Here is a 21627-nt window from a genome sequence, read left to right as displayed (position 1 = left end):
CACTCTAGTTCTTGTCTCTACTCTGTATTTGTGTGTTCTCTAGTCTCGAGAGACTGTATTTTTCCATTTTAATATAAATAAATTAAAAACTGACAGAATGTGCTACTGACAAACAACAAATTATCATCAAACATGTCTTTTTTTCCTACAAACTTGACTTATTAAAATATCTGGAATATGATGCTGTTTTAAATTCTCCTGTCAACAAGAAACTGGTCAGGCAACAGTATTCAGTCTCAGACAAACGGACCCCAAGCACATTGGAGAACCGTTAGCCCAGAAAGAGCTGCGCGCAGTCAGGCGACTACAGCTGTTTGAGAGGCACACACGCTCACAGTGTCGCCAACTTTTTCCGTTTTTTAAACCGTTTTCGGGCTGTCTAAAAAAATAAACATATTTCTTGTGAGTGCACACGAACTGAAGTTCACATCGCGTGAAGTGTATCGCACGTGGGCCGAATAACTCTAGTTATAAACAAAATTATATCCGCCACCTTCGAACAGTTTTAAGTCAGTGTATTTTTTCCCATAGTAATGGGATTGAGAAATTTAACTGGTTTTTAGAACGAAGATGAAAATTAGAAGACTATCGTCAGCAGAGAAGGAGTCGGTTCGTGACGCCGTCAACTATTCAATGAGTGTACAGCGTGCATTCTCGGATGGCCACAGTGACGTTCTCTGCATATTTCTAATTCCATGATACCTGTTGCGCTTTCTCCGGCGCGAAAAATGAAACGCCGAATAAACCCCGATACGGATACGGTGTGAAACAAAGTCAGTGGTTTGTTTGAAAGTCGCCTTTTGGTTGTTAAAGACTGAGAGTGCTTTCTGTGAAATATGAGTCACGAACAGAGCGAGAGGAGCACCTTTCGCCCGCGTAACGAACCTCAGCAAGCTTGGCTCTTCCCCAGAGGGAGTAAAACAGAACAGCCTACGTGTGTTGTATATTTATTAAATATTGTAGCTCGGCAAAGGCAATATGGTGCACGATAATGAAAGGAAAACATCACCACATGTATCAAGGACCGGGATACATAATGCAAAAGCAAAGAAGAGAAGGAGACAAGCGACAGCCACAGGTTTATCTCCCATCCACCTCCCAAACCAGACGAGATGACGTCCGAGCTAGCCTTGCGCGGCTGGGATGCGCAGAAAACACTACGTTGTCCAGATTCTTTGTGTCATGCCTAACATACCATCGGCTGGGGCCTTCAAGTCTAAAATTTAGTTTAAATTCATCCAGAGTTGCTTAGGAACTGTCAGAAGACTAAGAAAGGTGAGTACGATTGCTTCAGTGATTGTTTTTTTGCTTTTTTGTCGAGAAAATGGTCATATGTGCATGGGAATTGGCGCATAGTCCTCGCGCGGTTTGAATCCCTGAAATAGTTGTCATTCTTGTAGATCGAACTTCCGTCTGCAGCATTGACAGCTAGGCGTTTTTATCTGAGTCGGTTTGTGTCCCAGCACGACAGGGTTGTTGGACTAGCTCAAAATTAGTGATATATCTTCGGTTTTCAACTTCGGTTTTCATTTTGGGCCTGACCCAGATCGGGCAGGGAAGCTATGGCGGCCCCGACATTTTCCCGTGTGGGACTAAGGTGTACAGCAGCGTCCCGTCTGCAGAGAGCACTTCACAAGGGGAGCCACGGACCTTCATACCTGGATGAGTGACTCTCCTTCGCTGCCTCTTTGCCCTATCATTGAAGTTCGAGGCTTGACAAAGAAGCCCACTCATTTCCGTTTCCTATTTCAAAATGGCCGATCTCCCCATCATCGAACAGATTCTAGAAGTGAGTAATTACGCTTTTCTTTTATCAGAAAACTTTCTGAAGAAGATTGATTGTAAAACTAATAGTAGAGTTATTTGTAACATGTATTCTGTTTGTTTATAGAGATGGACTGACCTTATCGAGCGTGTTATCATATAAAATTCATCGTTAGGACATACTGTATTGATTTGTTTTACCACAGACATTGACGTTTTGAAACAAGTGAACGGAATGTTCTTTTCTGAAAAAAAATATACTTTTCAGGGCATAGCATTGGAAAACTTGAGTTCCGCTTACAGGGTCGGGGTCCAGGGGCCGACGTACCCCTGGTGGGGTGTAGGGGCAAAACCCCTACTGGGGGGTCAGCTGAAAGATTTTCAGTTTTTGAAGCATTAATTTCACCCTTTTCCTGCAACGTTTTGCAAATATTTTCATTCACAATAACATTAACAAGACACACACACACATGTATACCAAACATAAATCCATTGGGACCAATGAAACACACACACACAAATTATACTTATATAATTATTTACTTGGCTGTCAATAAAACTAGCAGGAATTGTCACAATATCAGCTTGCGTTGGTTTTTTTTTTCTATGCACTGTCAAAACTAAAGAATGAAGACAGCTTTGTTTGCTTCTTTGGTTTGTCTGCGACAACTGTCACAATGTTCAACTACTTGGTCAGCGTTTTGAATATCCTCCCCAGCACCCTTCTGGCTGCTGACAACATTCACTCCTTGGTTAGCATCTTCATTATCCTTGACACTTTACTAGGCTGTCAATAAAACTAGCAGGAATTGTCACAATATCAGTTTGCATTGTTTTCTTTTCTATGCACAGTCAAATCTAAAGAATGAAGACAGCTTTGCTTGCTTCTTTGGTTTGTCTGCGACAACTGCCACATCAACTAATTGGTCAGATATATCCTCCCCAGCATCCTCCTGGCTGTTGACAACATTATCCTTGACAGCATCTGCTTTCTGGCCGTTGACAACCCTTTCTTGGTCAGGATTGTCATTCTGGCTGTTTGTTTCTGCTTCTTGCTAGATTTTCTTTCGAGCACTGCTTCATCCAGTATTTTCCTTTTTTCTTTTGCTTTAGACGGCAGTTTCTGATCAGGTTCCAAGCCCATTTCATGGCAAAGTTTGTTCCTGGTTTCCTGGTTTGTGGCTTTTCTTTCTTCATTGTCAATCCAAGCATTCCTCATGTTCTCAACTAGCTGCTTGCTCACAGGTTCTTTGATGGGGTCTGCCTTAGCAAAGTACTCCACTGCTGTTTTCTTGGCTGTAGCCAGTCTTGACTTCACAGTCTGCATGGCCATGTATGTGTCAACATCCATGTTGGTCTTTTCCTTGGACAGGATCTTTCCCATCTCGCTGAAGGTGGATTCCACAATTGGGCCATGGAAGCAACTGAGCAAGGCTTTTGCTGCTGCACACAGGAGAGGAAACCTGTCCAAAGTTGCAACTAAGAGTTAAAGTCTATTCAAACTTACAATCTAAATTACTTACCAGGCAGATGATTGTTCTCTGATCGGCAGATTATTTTCTCCTTGTGAGAAGATGTGTCACAATGGACTTTGATGGCAGTGAACCCTTTATTCCCGTAGGCTACTTCTTTTCTGCATACATCACAATATGCCTTGCCCACTGCTGCGAGTTTTTTAATGCAATGATCGTAGCACAAGATCATAATCTTGGTCTGTTTTCCTTTCTTCCCCTCCTTTTCCGACACGGTAACACTGTATTCTTTTTCAAGCCATTCCCAATTCCACGAATAACGGGAACCCTTATCGCTGAATAGCTCACCGCGCCGTACGATGTCAGATCTTGCCATCGTCGAACGTACCACAAGCTTTTTTCTTTGTACTCGCAAATGCCGCGCAGCGTAAGAACTGACTAAAGCCAACACGTGTGGCGCGCAAAGGAAGTAACACAAAATGCAAGAATCGGAGACCGTTTGGGAACCGGAGACCGTTTGAGTACAAAATGTGCTACTGACGAGGCGAGCGCGATCGGCGTACGCTACTTCGAAATCGGCGTAAGTCAGAAGTCAAGTCGGCGTAAATGCGCCGAACGGCGTACAATGCTATGCCCTGACTTTTAGACATAATTTATACCACAGTTTAATCAGATTTCTTTATTGAACGTGCGCTTAATAATATAATTTATTATTTTGTGCAGAATGAAATCGAACTCTGTTGTGCTGTTAATAAGAATGAGATGGCATCATCTCAAAACATACAGTTGAAAGAGGTGGGCAGCTATATTTGCTAACTTTTTCAGTCCTTTAGAGATATCACAATAAGTGTGTTATGTGTCCACTTGATACGAGTGTTCATTATTATAAAACATTCTTATTTTTAAATTTTAAAGAAACCTAAGTTTGTTGATTATAGTAGTGTCAGTTTGTTTATTTAAAATAAATGTAATTGTTATCTGATCAAAGTATAATAAATGTAATTGTTTTTCTTATTTTGCAGAAGCGTCTTAATATTTAATAATGTTGCAAAGCAAGACTAGTATATTATCATATATAGCAATTAGCATATTATCAGTACAAGCAAAACAATATATTTTGATAATAAATGATTTTGGTGATTTCTTTCTAATCATCAGAAGTATTGATCAATTAATAATTGCAATATGTTTGCAGCTTGACTTGGAAATAATTGACAGTGTGTGCACGTCACTGTCACAGAACTGCGTGTTACACAGTGCAAGAGATTTCTTCAAGCAAGCATCAAGTGAGTATGTAAAGCAGTTCCTAGACATCAGGGATGATGATTACAATAATTTTTACACATGTACATTGATTTTTACTTTTTTTCTGCAACTGGTTGGTAAGACCTTCAACAGCTGAGGGTCTGAAAACCAATAAAAAATTTAATGGGGAAGGGGGGGGAGATATTACAAACTACATACATTTATGGATGGGTGACACTAATGCTTCAGTTTGTTTCTCTTCAGTAATCAGACAACTAATGCTACCATAAAATGTATTCCACTGCATAGAAACATGCTTCAACCAAGTAATTGTTCTCCAAATTATGCAAAGAAAATTTGCATCAGGAGTTTAGGTAGGAGGTCTCCTAGTATAAGATATTGTGTAATAAACTGGACATGGAAAGTATTACTTGTTATGTTTAGGATATACTTTTACATATATAAGAACATGGGTGGGGTTTCAACAATTTTAATGGATGGTCTGAAAAACGCTAGGAATTTGTTGTTATGCTTTTTATGGATGGAAATGGGTTAACTGCCATTTACATTTATGAAGTCTTCATAGTGGTCAGCTAAAATTGCAGTTTGTTGATTTGAGGCTTATCATATATTATATTGTTCTGCCCTCTCTTAGCTATCTGTCCTGCTTTTTAATGTTCTTGTTAAATTTGTACCTGTCTTGCTATGCAATGATTTCACCCCAGCACACCTGAAGGTCATGGTGCTGTATATAACAGATGTTTGCAGAATTTTGAAGTGCACATTAAAAGCGTTTAGTATTCTCAGACAGTACAGGCAGCTATGCACTTTCTTAATAACATTATCTACATGAGCTTTCCAAATAAGTTTGATCAGTCAACAGTAATCTGTATTTTTATAATCCTTGATCAGTCAGAGAGTGTTACACAGCTAACAACATGCATAGCATGAATACACGCTTTAAACATCAGTTTTTCTTTCTGAACACAGATTGACTTAGTTTGCTTATAGGTGAATTTTAATGTTTTACAGGATCACAGCTGCTTGACAAGATGGGATTTTTGAATGCCTGCTTGGTGCACAAGACAAAACTTCCCCATTCTGACAGAAAAAAGTCATGGGGAAACTTCCATAAGGCAAACATTCAAAACATGGGAGCATTGAACAGCGTGACAGGATCTCCAATGATATCATCGTGGTTAACTTTACGATGCTTTGAATGTTTACTTAACTGTTGTGTACTGAATGTGACGATAAAATTGTGTTTGCCCATCAGGTAGGGCAGCATATTCTTGCAGTGAACTTTCAGTTACCCCAGTGCAAATCGACATGACCTGCAGCTCCTGCAGAAATGTACTTAGCCTTTTTGACTCCAGGTCTGTCGTCAAGCGTGGAGCAGGCACCCCAAGAACCTGAAAACATTATCTAAATGTTCAGTTTTTTTTTTTCAAATTGCCCAAACTATTCCTATAAAGTATTAGTTGTACATAAAAAATAACAAATATACAACAAAAATAAATATGTTATCTGATCAAAATATAATCCAGTCAATAATAATTATGATAAAACTAAATATTAATTTTAGGTAGATAATGTCTGCCTCTTTTGAAGTGATAGATCAGAGGCAATAACTTTTGTTACCTCATAATAGCAGAATTTTTTTTCTTTAGTAACCTTTACATTGTGAAGAATTTCTATCAATTAAAAGATTAACAAAACAAATTTAAACCATGTCCATCTACAATACATGTTTTATAAAAGAAATGACGGAGGTAAAAATGTGTTTCAACAACAGCTTACCTTCACATAAGCTTGTGTGTTGTTTTCGGCTCTCAACTCGACAATAATTTTCCATACATATTCGGTCTCTGATGAAACCCCAATCTGAACATTTGCTGGAGTGTTTACTTTGATTATCCATGGTGCTTGAATTTTATTTAAATCTTTCTTGATGTCTTCAAAGTTTTTGTAGAACACACGTTCTGGCAATGGAGGTTGTTCTCGTTCAGTCTGTAAAAGAAGACAGCTGCAGTTACATTCAGCGATAAAATTTATTTTAATATTTTTTAAATCACCTTTATCTTTTCATTGCTCTCCTATAAATAAAGAGGTAGTACCTGGCCTTTATTTTTAATCTCACTTTATACTGTTATGTATTATACATTTTATATTATAAAGACTAAATAAATGAGCAGACAAATTTACAGGTTTTGGCCTTGTGGTTTTGGGTGATTCATGTAATTTGCTTGGCATCCAACGAGTTGGCAAGCTCCATGGAACAAGACCGCTACATTTTCCTGATGGACCTGTAAAATGTTAGGATTTGGTTAAAAAAATTATTGAATAAAACAACATAATGAAATTTAATTGGAAGAAAACATTACTAATTTCTTCTCTCCTCACCACATTAAAAAACTTGGCGGTATCATACAAATCAGAATTTGAGAATGTCATTGTTTTTACAATGGAAAATTCGTATTTATCAAAATAATATAAAGCACATGATGATGCTGCTGATGATTATAAGAAAACTACTAGAAAGTACAAAATAGTGTTCACGTTCTGGGACATAATTCAAAACATTGCCACAAAATATGTCTAAAATATAACCATCAGCATCTCCAGAAAAAGCTTTAAAAAAATAGCATACTTATTGGCACATACCGTATTTTATGCAGCCTTCCTCGAAATGTCGAGAGCAGATCTTGGCGTTCTTTGGATTGAAGCTTTTATCGCACCGATTGATAGCATGAATCAAAGCCGCCCTCCACTTGTCTTGATCTTCGCTCTCGCCTGCTTTAGGAATCGATATGAATGACAAGCCTCTACACTTCGCTTTAGTGGTATGGCACCCAACAATGCAACAATGTGCACCTTTCCATTTTTTTGCTGGCTCTTGTGAATCCATTTAGGTCTGCGAGCAGATGCCGTGTGTAAACGTATATCGGAGTTCATACAAGCCGCCGTACCGGAAGGTAAGAGTGTTCGCAGTCTCGGTTAGCCAACGAAAGCAAGACTAACCGCGGCCTTGACCCCAAGTCACGCATCCAGGTATGAAGGTCCGTGAGGGGAGCAACATGGCAAGCCCCTATTGCTCTCGTTTCTGCTGTTTGGATCGGTGAGATAAATTTTCGAATATCCGTAAGCTGTAGATGAAACTGAAAATAAAATTATTATTATTGCTGAAAAGTCAGCAAAAAGACGGATCAGCTGATATTGAGCAGATGTGTTGCTTTTCCAAATAACGCCTCTTTTACGCTGAGCTTACCGTTGCGATTATAGATGTAGGCAGTTCAGCTGAAAACAGAGTATTTATGCGTAGCGCTTGATTTTTGTATAAAGTTGTCAGGTTTACACTGGTTAGGCATTGCTCAAGAAATGCTGCTCAACAGAAAAATCAGGACATTATGAAAGAATCATTTACTTTTGTTACTTACCTTACCCTGGCGATCAGTGTAGCATGTAAAGCTGTGTTTATTATATTTGGTTAAGTCTGATCAGACAAATTAAAAAGAAATTGTCATACATTGGTAAAGCTATAAATAAGTGATTTAATCTTTATCAAAGCCCTCATCCCCCCCACCAGGATATATTTTGACTCATCACTTACATTTACTGTTATTTTGCATCTTCTTAAATCCTACAAGTTTCTTAAACTTCAGTATAAAAACCAAAACAAAACAAAAAACAACAACAATCAACAGACCTACAATATTGATTTCTTATTTGTGTTAAACCACACTCATTTTTTGTACAATAAAACAATGAAGTGCATTATCAAATCAGTGAACTTTGTTTCTCAAGGACACTATGTGAAGTTTGACAAGCCACTTTGAATCTGTGCACAGTTATATCTTTCTGACATTTAATATGTAAATACCATGCACCATTTGACATTTCAAATAATGTCATAAATGTAAATCTGAAATAGTTTGAGCTGCAAGGTCAGATTGCTCTGGGTGAGAACTGCTTTACAATTCAGCATAAACAGTTGTTTTTATATCCATTAGACCAGCATTTGTACCTAGCATATTTTTCTTGATGCGCTAAGAAAGCAACAAACATACCTACACTCTATGTCTTCTTCTATGTGCCTATGGATGCAAATGCACACACACACACAGAGTCAACTTTGGGGGTTGGCAGTTGTTTAATAATTAGAATGAAAATCATGTAGGAAGCAGTAAAAAAATTTTTATCTCCATAACATCACCTATTAGTAAAAGTGTAAGTCTTTAACTCTAGCCCTAATATTTTAGCTCATTTTAGATAGTTGTAATTTGTCATAAACATTATTTCATATTAATAAGGTTATTTTCAAGACATCTTTGTTTATTACATATTCTGTTTTTAGTAATGGCAGTTTCCTACACTTGTATTGAATATTTTAGGCTGTAAAATATAAGGCATGCAAGCTCACATTAATGTAGCATTCGGATGCACTTATTTTGTCGCTTTAAAACTGTGAGTTGAACATTTGAAAAATCAAGAAGAGGTAGTTACAGGTGACAGCATCTTGGATTATGAATTGCTTTTAATTTCATGCTTCAAGGAAGTGCTTGACCCTCGGTAAAATGTCAGGCTACACGTTTGATCTCTGCCTTGACACCCAGGTGTGGTGAGACGAGAGATGAGATAGAACACAAGATCGCCTGTGTCGTTACGACAACGAATGGGGCATTGTGAATCGCTCATCACCCTTCCCGCGTCTCCTGCCTCTTCAGACCTTCTGACCCGTGGCTTTCAGTTCTTGGCTACCTGTTCCCACACCTGCGGAGTACTAAGGCAGTCACAGTAACCCCGGTTCAGCTTCGAGTGGGTAGGGAGAGACCGTCGAAACGGGATGGAGGTGAAAAGGAAGTGGCAGGGGTAGGGATCGGTGAAATCGGTTCGAACCGTGAGGATGGAAGAGTGGGGAGGGAAACTGGAGGATTGATAGGGGGAGGGAGGGCTAACAGCGGTGGACCCGAAGTTGTTGGCACAGCGCCAGCGTATCAGCTTGTGCTGTACTCTAGCTTTCGGCTAGGGGGTGTTCTCGACTATGCTCCGTTTCATGAATTGTGATAAACATTTTATCATATTCCACTAAACTTATTAAGAAAGAAAATCGTTGCCGACATATCATTCCGCCACGTGTAAAATGGTGCATAAGAAGAGGTGACGGAAGAGTAGGTTATTCCACCCTATTCTCTAACTCCATAAAGAAAAAAAAAAGTGGAACAAAAAGATTTTGGCAAAGTTGCTGGTTAGCAAGCTCGCATACGTAAACACTGCCACTTCTGCAGCAAGCAGACGTTTTCACAGCAACAGAGCGACTGGGAAGACAGATTCGGAACACCCTGCTCCAGGTGTGACACGCAGACGAACTCAAGTTTGGCTGGCAGAAACTTATGTCGAGACCTTGCTGCTGACATCTCCTGCTTTCCCTTCTGAGTGCTTCAGACTGTGTTTTCACGCTTGCCATTGCTGGCACTGTCGGCGGAAGAGATGGGAAACTGCTATAGCCGTCTCTAGGGTGCACCTAGTCTGGGTTGCATGAGCGTTTTCATCTCTTTTCCACAAAAAAATGGGCCTTTTTTCTCCCTCTGATATGGTAATAGATATGCATCATCCATGCAAGCTTTCCCAGTTGTTTTGTGACTAGCACAAGACAGCAGATTTATTCGGCATAGATTTTTTTTGTTTGAGTGTTTGAAGATAAGTGACATCCTCAAAAGAAGTGGTTAATGAAAATTTAATATAAAAAACTGTGCACTAGAATTGCTAAACCAGCATTTCCCACTTGTTAAAGGAAAAAGCCTCTCAAAAATTACTGCAAATAACTTGCAATACTTACAATAACTATATTTATCTCACTTGAAGTTGTAGTGCAGTAAGGCAGAGTTTTTGAACACTTGTTAGTACCTTAAGAAATAATTACAACAAAGCTGTATAACTGCATTTCCATTTTTTAGTTCATAAAAATAATTATAAGGAATATGATATGGATTATGTCTTTTTTTATACAAAGAGAACATACATTGCTATCTATCCCAAATCACCAGCCATGACTTATGCTTAAAACAAAAACCTATTTTAATCTTTTTACATTGTTGTATAGATACTCACGCTTGTTGGATGGGCCCAATTCTTTATGAAAGAATTGTGGCATGATGTAGGAAAAACATTTGCACTGTTTATAAACACTTATTACTGAATTAACTTGCTACTAAATGTTTAAAATTACTTGAAATTTATGGATGCTTTAGTTTTTTTTTTTTTAATGATAATTGTTTTTAGCTTTTTTGCTTGTTATTGTTAGTGTCAAAAACTTGGAAAATAAGCATGTTCTTGAAAAGTCAGTACATATGAAGCTTTCATATTCTTATGTCTTTCCCATCAGATATTGCACAGGTATTTCTTATTGGAATTGCCACACACTATACATTATAAGTCCATCATACCCAAATATATGGCTATGGATAATCATCCTATTCATAGGCTTACAAATGATGTTGACAAGAATCAAAAGGCATCAAGGGGAGTGGTTAAGAGATATTATGAAATACAAGCGTTATACTATAGAAGTTCCACCACAGGGATTATGAGTTGGGAAGAAATGACAGATATGAACATGTTGGCATGAGAATAAAGAAAATTTGTGCTGAACTGCAAAAGGCGAAGTATTTTGGATTTGAAATTTACTGGTTCTGATTTAATTATACTTCCTTATATTTGACAGTTCTTGGCTGTCGGCATGGACATGGTGTCGGGACAGTCAGAAATGTCAGGTGCCTGGAGCAGCAATGGAGAAGGTGCACCACCAGCTGGAGACTCGTTGGGCAGTGATGACAAAGGGGAACCTGGCGAGGACTTGTCTGATGCAGAGGGTGTTTGGAGTCCTGATATTGAACAAAGCTTTCAGGAGGCGCTAGCCATCTATCCGCCATGTGGCCGTCGAAAAATTATATTGTCAGATGAAGGAAAGATGTATGGTGGGTGCACTTGAATGCAATTTTGTTACTAAACATTCAAGTTATACCGTTGATATAGAAAATTATTGGCAGTTGACAAGAGTTCAAAAGTTTATTTTCATGAAGAGTAGTTAATGTCTGTTTATATTCTTTAGCATGGTAGGTTTCTTTTTCATAGGTTAAGCTTTTTACTTTCAGTTGGTTGTCCTTGATTTTTTCTGTGATCTCTTGATAGTTATCTATTAAAATTGGTGAGTTCTATTTTGTGAAGTCAGAGAGTCTGTTTTTATTGATACTAGGTCTTTTTTGTTGCATACCCTGTATATTAAGGTGTACAATATAGTGCAGGTGTCATGATTGCCATAAAGTGTTGTTTCATAATGTATCATATGATTTTTATTGTGTGCAATTTCTTAATGTAACTCAAATTCCTCATAATTTTGCATCCTTTTGTCAAATGTTTGATAATCTGAAGACACTGTTGGTTGTAGGCACATCTGGAGAGTAAATCTAACCAGATCGCAAGTGTTAGGGCTTTGTTAGGAGGGTGACACAAAGTAGTCCCACTCCAGAAAATTTGGTTCTCCCAATTGCCATTCAACTATTGCTTTGTTCAGTCTGGTGTATATCCCCCCTTCCCCCCCTGGCAAACCATCTGCGTTAGGGGTGAAGTGGGGCACCTCCTCCCGCCGAAATTGAATCACAAAGCTTGTATTGACAGTTCCAAGCAACACCCCTCCCCCATCCTCATGAACATGAGCACACATCTTCTACATCCGTTTGTGTAATAAATAGGGGATAGGCTGCACGCAATCATACCTAGAGAGGTCAGGCTTTTGGCTATAAAACTTTATCCTCCTGTTGACACTTCTCACCTCCCCCTTTCCCCCTTTTACTTGTTGGTTAGCACCATTGCATCAGAGGGAAACTACCAGGTAATTCGCTAAAGAAAGGCTGCGTGCACATGTGTGCGTGCACGCGCGCGCGCTCGTCTGGGTCAGGTGCTGGTGTTTACCACTTGCAACACGTCTCGGCATTAAGTCGGCGTTTTCCGGTTTAAACAAGGAACGTGGGCGCATGAGATCAGCAGAGCTTCTGGAGAACAAGGCGTTCGCTGTTACGGGATGTAGAAAGGGGCGAGTGTGTTAAGGGCCCTACGCTGGTGCTGCCAGTGAAAATCGGGGCAAGACGGGTTGAGGTGGTGGTGGTGGGGGGAGTAAGCCTGAGTCATAGGCTCGGTGAGTAATGGCCCAAATTAGGCGCCTGCCAGGTGAAAGGTAAACCTGGGTCAGAGAGGAGCTCGGCGCAGCTACAGGTAGCTTGTATAGTCTGTTTCTTGGTTTCGACACAACGGGGCGCACATATCCACCCCCACTCCTTTTCTCACGCGAAGTATGAGGCGCCCCTCCCCTCTCCGAGCTGTTTGCATTACTGCTGTTTTTCACAAGTGGTTATACACACAAGCGTGAGAGAGATTTTCCCGTCGTGCACTGTTTGCCTTAGACTTATAGTTGAACATTTTATTTATATATATTTTACAAGATCACTTTTCTGTGCATGATTAAAAGCATAACTATACTGGCATTACATTCGTTTTCAGAAAATCTGAAAAGGAGTAAATTACAAATGAAATGTAAACTGTATGATGTTTATTTTCTGAAACTTGAAATAAAATTCGGCCGTCAATAACCATAAGTTTTCATTTGCTATCTTTAAATGTAAGCTACGGCTTTATCATGTAAAAACATCCAATACAGGAAGAACTTTATATTAACATAATTTAAAACACTTTGCAACAGTTTATTTAATAACCAAGTTCCTCGTTTAGAAAGCATGTGTAGGTCATTGTGCCTTCACCTCAGAAGAGCTTTTTGTATAACAACCTATTTCAACATATAGTCAATGAACGATGATTAACCTGTAAATCAGAAATACAAAAAGTCAACTATATAGAAGTGATTTATTTTCTGTGAAGTGAGTTATATTGAAACCCTCCTCCTCAAAGGAAAAAAACTCCCAAATCCAGAGAAATGTTAAAAACTTAGAAAAAGTTTCTAGTTCTTTAAATTAACCTTAAAACTCAAAATTTCATTAGATGATGGTTTGTTGCTATATGTGTATTTGTGGATATTTTAAAGATGCAACAATGATTTGCTGAATTTTTTGGTAAAAGGAACCTGTGAATAAAATGTAGACTGACTTTAACTTAAATGTTTGCTTTGTGAAACAGCAGAATGCATTTAAAAATTGGACCAGCACTTTCCAAAGTCAGACTTTCACCCTATTAGAAGATTACATATTACACTGGAGTATTATTGCTAGTGATAATGAATAGCTGAATAAAGTATATTTGATGTAAGACTCTATTAATGGGTTTTGTTTGCAGGTCGCAATGAACTTATTGCAAGGTACATCAAACTTCGCACAGGGAAAACACGTACTCGTAAACAAGTGTCATCCCACATCCAGGTGCTAGCACGGAGGAAAGCAAAAGAGATCCAGTCACAGTTGAAGGTCAGCAAAGCATTGTAATGATTATCATGCTATGCAGAAAGAAAAGTCTTCTTCTCCTGTTATTATTGATGAGACCATGGTAGCTTAGGGACACAACTTGAGAAGGGTGTTCTCATAGATGTTTTTAATAGAAATAGAATTGTTAGAAAGCTTGAAGTACATTTTGAGAGAATGTGTGTGTGAGAGAGAAGGGTTGGTGGGGATTGTGTGTGAAAATATATTACTATTTTGGAGAATGTAAATATTTTTAGTATGAGCTCAACAGATTCTGTTGTTGGGAATGCAGATTGCTCTGTTAATTATATATTTAAAAAATTATATTTAGAGGCAATATGTACATCCCTTCTAGGTAGACAGTAAACGCAAATGACATTTACTTTCTAGTCCTAGATTATGTTTATGTCAGTATGCATTTTCTTTTAAAATGGTCTCTTGATTGAATGTCAGGGTTGGCATACCATATTAAAGACCTTAATGCTGTAATTTTTGTAAAGTATAAAAGGAGTTATTTATAATATGGTTAGTCTCAAAACATCCAACATAGTGAAAAAGATGGGGACTTAAATAATGACAGGAAGGCTTTCTTGTGAACATTTAGAATATCATAGAAAACATGCCTTATTTTTCTATTTGTTTCTAATGAATGTTAAAAATAGATATTATAAACACAGATTATTGTAGCCACGTTGCTGCCACACTAATCATGAATGCACTTGTACTAAATTAGTAATGGCCCGATTAGTACTGACATCAGTTTTCTGCAATGTTTGCAGACAAACCTTCAGGATCAGGCAGCACGAGACAAAGCCTTGCAGCAGATGGCTTCCATGTCCTCAGCACAGATTGTTTCTGCCTCTGCTATTCACAACAAGGCCATGGGGTCTGGACTGACAGGTCTTCCCCCGGGTGTATCACCATCTTCTGTTCGTCCTCCGTATCCTGGGGCACCAGCTGTAAGTTGAAGGCAGGAGTGATGTGCCTTGTGAAGTATGTTCACTCTTGTGTATTTGTTTTCTGTACAAAATACATGTTGAAAGAATTTCTGGATAGTAGCATTCTGAAAGGAAGATTTTACAAGCAATGTTTGGGTGGTCTGTGGAGTGGGAACTTGGGGAACTGTCATACCTATGTGTTTAGTGAACTCAGTTTTTGTAGAATAGCCTGATATATATGATTGAGAAAATAAAATTTGTTATTAGAGACGATGATTCTAAAAAAAGATAGTTTTAATTATTCTTTAGCTTAGCCTTTAAATCAACTGCTGCAAAACAATGAAAATGGTGATTGTAGAAATGATGACTAATCAGTTTTTATTTTTTGAAAATAGATATGGCAGCCGGGGCTTGGCCAGGGAGAGTGAGTACTTTTTTGTTATTTTTGTTAAATAAAAGGGTGTAGTTGGAATGCCTATTTCTTCCTGTTAGTAAATCCTTGCTTGCTTGTGTTAGAAAAAAAAAGGACAAACATGGAACAGATTTATGTAGTTGTATATAGATTATGAAATACAAACAGAAGTAAGAGATCAGTTCATTTTTAGAAAGGAATGTCAGTCTTTTCCTGGGATCCATTTTTATTTGCTGGAAATATCTATCAGAGACTTCAAGTAACAGCAGAGCAAAAAATTCTACAAACAGTTACCAGCATTAGACCATGTGCATCTGTTACATTTTCTTTGTTAGAATTGTTAGAATATTATTAATCAGAGGTAGAATCAATGAAATTACTTTTTGAGGATGGTATTAGCAGCATTTGAATGGTTGCCATCATTTTGATTTCTTGCTTTGAATAGTAAGGGTTTTAGAGCGAAATATAATTGTTGGTCTATCAGCGTGTGTTTCTTTCAGTGTGAAGCCATTCAGTACTGGCTATGGCTTTGACTCTAAACTGGGGGCTTCAATACCGGGAGGTGATATGGGTCCCCCATGGCAGGGGCGATCAATTGCTGGACCCAAACTTCGTATGGTGGAGTTCTCCGCATTTTTAGAACAGCAGCGGGATCCAGAATCTGTGAGTAGCCAGTCCTCAGAATGGAATAGTCTGGCCCTCAGCTCCTTCAAAAGTAACATAAAAAAAAATGAGATGAAGTGTGTGTTAACTTTTGTGGTTTAAACAAGCAAACTTGTTCAAACTTAAGCTCATGTTACCATGTTAATGCTAAGCTTTGTAAATAAGAGATAAACTCTGTATGCTACCCCCCCCCCACCCTTTCAAAGATTTTTTTAAAATGTGTAAAACATAGATGAATATTTGATTTTGCAGTACCACAAACACCTGTTTGTCCATATTGGTGCCAATGCAACATACAGTGACCCCATGCTAGAGGTATGCTTTGCTTGGTTTAAAAAAAAAACCCATTACCATATTCTTTTATTGTCCCCATGTATGAATTTTTTGTACACATTTATAATCAACAAGGGGTCAAATATCTGGAGGTGGTTAAATAGGAGTTTCAGTAGCAAGCTTATGTCAGGTTTTGATGTTGCATTATTTTCTTTCACATTTAGCAGAACCTGTTAGGATTGCTATTAGAAAGGATAGCCCAAGCCACTACTGAAAAAGATTTTTCTATTGGTCTGTGGCTGTCCCAGAGAAGAAGATTATTTATTGTGATGGGTGAAATAAATTGTATGGTTAATGGAGTTGCATTTTTAGAATGTGCAGTATTGAATGACTTCATTAAACGGAGGTTTCATAAAGAAAAATGCTTATGAGACTACCCTTAATTTTATTTATTTTTTTTCGCAGGCTGTAGACATAAGACAAATCTATGACAAATTTCCTGAGAAGAAAGGTGGTCTGAAAGAGCTTTATGATAAAGGACCACAGCTTGCTTTCTTTCTGGTCAAGTTTTGGGTGAGTTTCTTATGGATTTGCAGCTGATTAAAACAAGAGAAAGTATGACTTGTAAAGACTTCTCTTAGTTTGTTCACTGAGCTTTTGAAACTTTAAATTTGTAAAGTCTTTGATGTGATTACAATACTGTTTCAGATGCATCTTCGGTGGTTGCCATTGTTGGTTAGGAAAGGTGTCTGGCTTGGGTGTAAAATGCATCAGTATTAAAACTGTAGCATTTGTTTGTTGAAAAAAATTAAAGGCTAGTGGAATAGAAGTTTTTTTTTTAAGATTGGGTGAAACTTGGTAGGAGATTCTAATTCTCTAATCTGGGTAAATATTATTCATACTTCACCCTCCGTTTTTGAGAGGCAAGCCTGTAAACATCACCATACACAGAAAGAGGTCAAGTAACACAGCTGTCAGGATTATATGGGAATATGTTTACACTGTCAAGGCTGTAGCCATTGTACAAAGGTAATGACACAAATTTGACTGCTTTTTGTGCAGAGTTGTTGATAGGTATATATCAGAAAAGTGAAAGTGGTGCATTCATCCAGATTTGGGCCAATAGAATCTTCTAGTAGGCTGTAATCGTAAAGACAACAAAATTGCAGCTTGCTGGTCCTTTTAAAGGATATGTGTTGAAAGGATATGAATTGTCTGTGCAGGCTGACATCAACACTAATCTACAGGACGAGACTGGGGCATTCTATGGTGTCACTAGCCAGTAAGTACTTTTCTATGTCTTCACTAACTGCTTTAAGGTGAAAGGTTTTTGCCAGCTTACAGATTATTTTTTTCTTTTGCATATGTATACTGACCTAGTGAGAAGTGTTACTACATCAAGAAGTATCTCTGATGATGCAGCAATTGCTGAAGTCTCAGGCAGGATTGTAAAAACGCAGATCTACTAAAGAAATGATGTTATTTTGTGTTAACACTTTTCTTAATCTGCCAAATTTTAAACTTTATATGCGGGATATTATATAGGCTTGATCTTCAAAATTAAAGCAGATGAGAATTTATTTTTTTTATTTGGAAATTAGAATACATAGTAAAATAAATTATACCTGTTCATTGTTTGCTGTGATGTACCCCAGCAATAATTTTTCCCTTGAGTTACTCATGCCAGCAAGGAGTATATCTTCACATCAGTAGACATGCTGTAATAATAAACTAGTCAGTGTGGAAGTTTTGTTTTATCATGCAGGTATGAGAGCAGCGAGAATATGACAATTCAGGTGTCCACAAAGGTGTGCTCCTTTGGCAAGCAGGTGGTAGAGAAGGTTGAGGTGAGTGCATGCTGAATGATTATTATTTAGAGGCACATGATCTAAATGGGTACTGAAAACATTATATGCATCACTAACCCATAACCTAGTTGTTGCCTGATTTAAGCCAGACATATCTTGTCATCATATACATGAAAACCACTGAATCCCCTTGAAGCAAATGTATTGCCTTTTGAACACTTTTATGTGATGTAAACACTATTTCTTATCAAAAATGCATTTATTACTGGAACACTCATGGCTAATTCGTGATGACAGATAATGCTATGTTCCCTTTTTTCTTCCATTTGGTGTCTTTTCATACACATGCTTTGGGGAGTGCATAACAAGCAAAGATTAACAAATTAATTCAATCTAGCTCTTGAATTTTTTTAATGTTTACATGAATGTCATGAATTGATGTCTATTTGACCAGAAAAATCAGCCTTGAAGAGTTCATTAAAAAAAACCAGTGTAGAAGCCTTTATGAAAAAATTATTTCTTAGAAAGATATTGATAATTTGTCTAACTTTTTATTCAGCTTTCCCAGAATTTAGATTTGGCACCAGTGTTATGCTTATTCTATTTAAATATGGCAGACCACTAGGTAGTTAATAATTTTACAACTCAATGCTTTTAAAAACACTAGGCTAGCATACCAAAGTAATTCTGATCTTGATAATTTGAGTACTTTTTATGGATATAGTTAGGAAGTTATGGGTTTCTAAATACAGCTATGAATTTATGAATGTTACTGTTTTAATTGTTGTTGTTGGAATTTCTGTTCCTGGGATTTAATTTGACATTTTCCTCTGCAGACGGAGTACTCAAGGTTTGAGAATGGGCGATTTATGTATAGAATTCATCGATCCCCTATGTGTGAATACATGATCAATTTCATCCACAAACTGAAACACTTGCCAGAGAAATACATGATGAACTCTGTGCTAGAGAATTTCACAATTCTTCAGGTCAGTCTGTCTTTGGTGTATGGTGAGTGTGGATGTGTGCACAAAAATATCATACTTGTATGATTGCATACACTGCATCTTTGTGCTCATTGTATCTTCAAAAACTTAATTTTAAGTTTATTGACATCAGAAAGAATCCAAACTGTATGTTGCATTTAGCAACATCTTTTTGAAAATTGCTCCTTATTTAAATACCTATGGTTATAGCGAATAATCCATGATTTGAGATTAATCTTTGAATTAAAAATGTTGTAATTATTTGTCTTTGTTGGAATATTTTGATGTTACATGGCAGCAAATAGAAGTTTTATCTGTAGAGATGGATTTGCATATGTTTTTACCAATGTTTTCTCACAGCAGATTTTATTTTATCAATATGTCAGTCACATTTTTACCATTGCAGTCTAGAGTTTAGACTTACTGGGGCTGATCATCTTTCTGTTTTGAAAAGGAGAGCTGTGCTTTTGTTTCTGTCACTTTAAGTGTGCACTGTATTAAGTATTTATAAATTGTCCACACGTTACACTGTTCCTTTTTGTGCTTGTTGACAGGTGGTGACAAATCGTGAAACACAGGAAACACTTTTGTGCATTGCATTTGTCTTTGAAGTATCTTCCAGTGAGCATGGAGCACAGCACCACATTTACAAACTTGTAAAGGATTGAAGCAGATCTTGAGGTCATGGACTGATTAAGGCCATGACCTGGATAACTTTGAAAAAGATCACCAAATTTCGAGGATGATGGAGGATTGTGGGCCCAACAGACTCAGATGTGGGTGACTGCTGATGGTTGTTTTCTATTTCCTGCAGCTTGGTTATATTAATCTGCTGCGTCTCAGTGAGAACAGAAAACTGCTGACAACACCATGATAAGGGCCTTATTCAGACCACTCCCTCCATTCAACAAACACTGGTTCCAGATTTAAATACATGGAACCATGTCGCTATTGTGTGTGCATGCAGTGTTAGGGGTTTGGGTGGGTCAGAGGTGTTCCCCACCCACTTCCCCAACCCCATTTGTGTGTGGACAAAGTTGGAGGGAATACTTGGTTTGGAATACTGTGTGAAGACTACACAGGATGTGATCCTGCCTAATGCACACGTCCTGTTAAAACTGTTTGAGCCAGTTTTTTGCAGAATAGTGCTGAGATCCCACCTTCCCATTTCAGTCACAAGTATCATTACAGTGCTACTGCAGAAACTGGGGAAGTCCTGTATATCCTTTGCTCTTGAAGTGTCATTGTTCTTACACGAATAGGTTCTGTGAGCAAAGATCTTGCCAAGGGAAAGAAGCCTGGTGACAGAAGCACTAAGTGCAGCTAAAAGAAAGTTCTCCTTTTAATGAGAACATGTAGAAGAAACATAGAAGCTTGGGTTTGTAATCCGCAGTTGTTTTTTTTTTTTAAATGTTGTATCTAAGATTTTACATGCATGCTGTATATGAATAGCATTTGTGTGGTATGTTACATTGAGAAGAATTGTTTTTGTTTCAACTTTTTTTAAAAGTCCTATTGCATGCTAGTAAAAGCGCTTTTATAAACTTTTTGAAGCCAGTAGAGATCAAGTAGTATAAAAAGGGATGTCAGGTTATGTACAAAAAAAGAAAAATCATGCGCAGTTTTGTTTACTTTTGTTTTTTCTTACTCTTTTGTTTGGTACAAATGGTTAAATAGAAGAAACAAATGTAATCAAAAAAGTATGTTTCACTGTGTGTAGTTCTGGGAGAATGCAAAAAATCAAAAGATGAAAGGTGATGTGGGTTGCTAAAAATAATATTGTGTAGCGATGTATTTTTTAAAAATACACCACGGGATTGAGAGGTGCCTGCACTAATATAATGCTGCTTCGTGTAAAAGTTTTACAAGAGAGAAAATGCATTTTTTGGGAAGTGTTTGCTTATGCTACAGCAAGATAAAAAAAACAAACAGTATGAACTGTGAAACAGTGTGGTATCAGGTGAAAAGAGGTGGCTGGAGAGAGAGAGGTGGGTGCAGATGGCATGAATAAAACTCTTACCATCTGTTAAAGTGAAAAGCATTGCTTTGCATATCTAAAGCTGTAGGTGCTTAACTGCTGCTCATCTTGAGAAAACTGTGACCATGGGATTATCACCTAGAGGTAGCCTCTGAAATGTTGAAGGACAAAGCTGCAAATCTTGCTTGTTAGTCATGCCTTATAGATGTTAATTTGTTAGGGAGATTCGCAGCTTATGTCTTTTTGTTGCTTTACTGGCGGTGCGAGTTGACTGTTACTAGACATGAAACACAGGACTTTGATCTCTGATGGTGTTAGTGCTGATGCAAAAGGAATTATGCTGAAGAGTAAAGGAAAAGATTTTTGTATCATTAAGGTGGTTCTTTTGACTCAAGAAATGCATTAAATGATTGTTCATGTAATATCTCACTGCTGATTTATTGCAAAAAGTAGAATAATAAAGTAATGGAACATTAATGCTTTTAGGGATAATTATTTTAGACTCATAATTTTGCAACATTAGATTTGAGGGGAGGGAGGTGGATGAACTGCTGTGACACTAAAAGCATCGCTACATGAAAGCTATAAAACTAGAGTGGTGCACACACTTGTCAGGAAGAAAAGGAC

The 21627-nt window shown here is 37.7% G+C and overlaps 3 protein-coding genes across 4 annotated transcripts in view; 2 read left to right on the top strand and 1 right to left on the bottom strand.

Annotated features, from left to right (window-relative positions):
• Positions 1-6682, top strand: part of LOC112565838 — a 341939-nt gene extending 335257 nt beyond the window's left edge. Inside the window, exons 2-5 of the mRNA XM_025241668.1 lie at positions 1643-1789; positions 3960-4031; positions 4432-4522; positions 5514-6682. Of these exons, the coding sequence (XP_025097453.1) occupies positions 1754-1789; positions 3960-4031; positions 4432-4522; positions 5514-5761 (447 nt within the window). The 5' untranslated portion in view covers positions 1643-1753 and the 3' untranslated portion in view covers positions 5762-6682. The remainder of the gene's footprint in view (positions 1-1642; positions 1790-3959; positions 4032-4431; positions 4523-5513) is intronic.
• Positions 784-21422, top strand: LOC112565823 (transcriptional enhancer factor TEF-1-like). 2 transcript variants are annotated; one of them, XM_025241636.1, is made up of 13 exons: positions 1396-1637; positions 7550-7599; positions 11203-11455; positions 13821-13948; positions 14722-14901; positions 15276-15304; positions 15793-15955; positions 16208-16270; positions 16694-16801; positions 17452-17510; positions 17994-18075; positions 18873-19025; positions 19577-21422. In XM_025241636.1, the coding sequence occupies exons 3-13, from the start codon at positions 11218-11220 to the stop codon at positions 19688-19690; spliced, it is 1317 nt and encodes a 438-aa protein (XP_025097421.1). In that variant the 5' UTR covers positions 1396-1637; positions 7550-7599; positions 11203-11217; the 3' UTR covers positions 19691-21422. The 2 variants fall into 2 exon arrangements, with proteins under 2 accessions (XP_025097420.1, XP_025097421.1); XM_025241635.1 differs by lacking the exons at positions 1396-1637; positions 7550-7599 and adding an exon at positions 784-1275.
• LOC112565836 lies at positions 5482-7542 on the bottom strand. Its single transcript, XM_025241666.1, has 3 exons — positions 7146-7542; positions 6687-6787; positions 5482-6491 (listed from the first exon to the last, which is right to left on the bottom strand). Exons 1-3 carry the CDS (start codon positions 7387-7389, stop codon positions 6267-6269), a joined length of 570 nt encoding a protein of 189 aa, XP_025097451.1. The 5' UTR covers positions 7390-7542; the 3' UTR covers positions 5482-6266.
• Positions 21423-21627: the final 205 nt, after the last annotated feature.

The sequence above is a fragment of the Pomacea canaliculata genome, linkage group LG6, assembly GCF_003073045.1.
Source record: "Pomacea canaliculata isolate SZHN2017 linkage group LG6, ASM307304v1, whole genome shotgun sequence".
NCBI classification, from domain to species: domain Eukaryota; kingdom Metazoa; phylum Mollusca; class Gastropoda; order Architaenioglossa; family Ampullariidae; genus Pomacea; species Pomacea canaliculata.
This window is presented reverse-complemented; position numbering and strand designations above follow the sequence as displayed.

What these genes read in the sequence shown, in the direction of transcription:
- LOC112565836 (XM_025241666.1), bottom strand. Translation starts at nt 7,389, where the DNA reads ATGGATTCACAAGAGCCAGCAAAAAAATGGAAAGGTGCACATTGTTGC. An exon ending in GGAAGGCTGCATAAAATACG is followed by an intron (nt 6,788 to 7,145) that starts GTATGTGCCAAT and finishes AACATTTTACAG; the next exon opens with GTCCATCAGGAAAATGTAGC. An exon ending in AAACCACAAGGCCAAAACCT is followed by an intron (nt 6,492 to 6,686) that starts GTAAATTTGTCT and finishes CTTCTTTTACAG; the next exon opens with ACTGAACGAGAACAACCTCC.
- LOC112565823 (XM_025241635.1), top strand. Translation starts at nt 11,218, where the DNA reads ATGGACATGGTGTCGGGACAGTCAGAAATGTCAGGTGCCTGGAGCAGC. An exon ending in AGATCCAGTCACAGTTGAAG is followed by an intron (nt 13,949 to 14,721) that starts GTCAGCAAAGCA and finishes CAATGTTTGCAG; the next exon opens with ACAAACCTTCAGGATCAGGC. An exon ending in AGCAGCGGGATCCAGAATCT is followed by an intron (nt 15,956 to 16,207) that starts GTGAGTAGCCAG and finishes TTGATTTTGCAG; the next exon opens with TACCACAAACACCTGTTTGT.